Source organism: Priapulus caudatus, unplaced genomic scaffold, assembly GCF_000485595.1.
Source record: "Priapulus caudatus unplaced genomic scaffold, Priapulus_caudatus-5.0.1 Scaffold384, whole genome shotgun sequence".
Taxonomy (NCBI): domain Eukaryota; kingdom Metazoa; phylum Priapulida; class Priapulimorpha; order Priapulimorphida; family Priapulidae; genus Priapulus; species Priapulus caudatus.
Window position 1 is genome coordinate 172,890 of NW_014577445.1, and position 2,322 is coordinate 175,211.

Consider the following 2,322-nt stretch of genomic DNA (forward strand, 5'->3'; position numbering starts at 1 on the left):
ATGACGACAACAACGACAACGACGACAACAACGACAACAATGACAACAACGACGAAAACTGACAACAACGACGACGACGACAACAACGACAACGACGACAACAATGACAACAACGACAACAATGACAACAACGACGAAAACTGACAACAACGACGATGACGACAACAACGACAACGACGACAACAATGACAACAACGACAACAATGACAACAACGACGAAAACTGACAACAACGACGATGACGACAACAACGACAACGACGACAACAATGACAACAACGACAACAATGACAACAACGACGAAAACTGACAACAACGACGATGACGACAATGACAATGATGATGACAATGACAATGACAACGACGACGACAACGACGATGATCACAATGACAACGACTATGACAACGACAACAACGACGTCGACAACGATGATGACTCACCCCTTCGGTGACAGGGGGCGCGTGCGTACGACCACGTAACCGAGCGACGTCATGTACTGTATGAACTCCTGCATGAAGCTCTGCCGTAGCTGCACGTGCCACATCTCCTCACCGCCGCCGCCGCCGCTGCTGCCGCCGCGCTGCTGCTGCTGCTGCAGGGCGTCCGCTAGGTCGAGACGCAGTGAGCGTCGCGCGTCCGTCCCCGCCGCCGCGCCGCCCGCATCCCCCCGCCGCTGCAGCCCGCCGGGTAGCTTAGCACTCCCACCTGAACTCTGACGTGACCGCTGTAAAGAGATGATGACGACGATGATGATGACGATGAAAGGTGCAGTAAGTGCGAGTGAAGAGATGGAGATGAGAGGTCCGGTAAGAGAGAGACGGAGATGAGAGGTCTGGTGAGAGAAGAGAGAGAGGGAGAGAGTGTGAAGAGATGGTGAGAGAGAGGGAGAGAGTGTGAAGAGATGGTGAGAGAGAGGAAGAGATGGTGAGAGAGAGGGAGAGAGTGAGAAGAGATGGTGAGAGAGAGGGAGAGAGTGAGAAGAGATGGTGAGAGAGAGTGTGACGAGGTGGTGAGAGGACGTGTGAGAGAAAACGGAGACTTCAAGGGAGATGGGGCCTGTGATAAATGGTAGATTTTTCGTATAGAAGTTACGCGTTAATGAGTAATTATTATTACCACGATTACAAGTTTAAAAAAATTACTATTCAAAGGCGGCAAGAAGTGATGAACTGACATTTAGACATTCTTCCGTATTTCTAATAACGTGCGTCGAACGCTGACCCACCTTCCCTCCCATCGTACAGATTCTACCATTTTGACAACGTTGATAACACTCAGCGCCCTCTATAACGCGCATGGAGCAAACCGCGCGGCGGCGGCGACGACGACAATGACGTACTGAATTCGAGTCGTCGCTCGACTGCTTCTGGAAGTTTCCGCTGCTGCTGGATCGCCGTGGCAACGAGTTAGGCATCTTGTGTTTGTCTGCGCTGCGTCTCCAGGCGGGGCTGAACAGTAGCGGCGTCGCGCAGAAGTGTACGAGACGCGAGGACTGCTTGAGCAGCGCCAGCTCATCCAGCTATAACACGACGACGACGCCACGCGCGCGGGGGTCAGAGGTCAGATGATGACGACATGCAATCACGTGATACATGTAACAATTATAGAATAATGATAATAATAATAATAATTCCTGTGTAAAAACATAATAATTTTTAAATATTGAAAGTGACTATATCATTGTAAATAGTATTAGCAATTTATTTTTCACAAAATATATATAAACTATGAAAATGCAATTATGGTTAAATTGTTGCACTTTTTTCTATTTTTCCATTCTATTTTTCCATTCCAGTTTCTTTCAACTATGTAAACAGAGTTAGTGCCAGAAAGAACTTCTACATGCGCACGATAATTCTCCCGTCTCTCCGAGTGAAATAACCGCGTTCCCCTCTTCACACATTGTCGCTAAATCGGACGAGCTACCCCAGCTCATACTTTTTACAACAAAATAGAATTCAGTTCATTTCAAAATATAGCGTGCAGCACTCTGTTGCAGAGCATCGACTATCGAACGTCCTATCACCGTGCTGATTGGCTAGAGCTGCCTAGCTGTGACATCACCGTTGTCATGGCGGCGGCGGTGTACTTACCGTTATGGCTACGTGGCTGTGGGATGTTCGCTGCTGCCACATGCGGTACAGGTTTCCCAGCCGCGTAACCTTCTCCAGTTCTGCAACACCCCGCGAAACAAGCAAAGATGAGTCGGGAACGAGAATCGCAGTCTACAAGGAGATTTAATTAACCGGTAATTAATTAATGAGGCTAATTATTAATTATTAATAATTAATTAATGAGGCTAATTATTAATTATTAATAATTA

The 2,322-nt window shown here is 47.5% G+C and overlaps 1 protein-coding gene across 1 annotated transcript in view; it reads right to left on the minus strand.

Annotated features, from left to right (window-relative positions):
* Nucleotides 1–2,322, minus strand: part of LOC106809784 (protein SZT2-like) — a 7,634-nt gene that overhangs the window by 4,480 nt on the left and 832 nt on the right. The window contains exons 2-4 of the mRNA XM_014812987.1: nt 2,093–2,224; nt 1,339–1,518; nt 440–723 (exon numbers count right to left, since the gene is read on the minus strand). Of these exons, the coding sequence (XP_014668473.1) occupies nt 440–723; nt 1,339–1,518; nt 2,093–2,224 (596 nt within the window). The remainder of the gene's footprint in view (nt 1–439; nt 724–1,338; nt 1,519–2,092; nt 2,225–2,322) is intronic.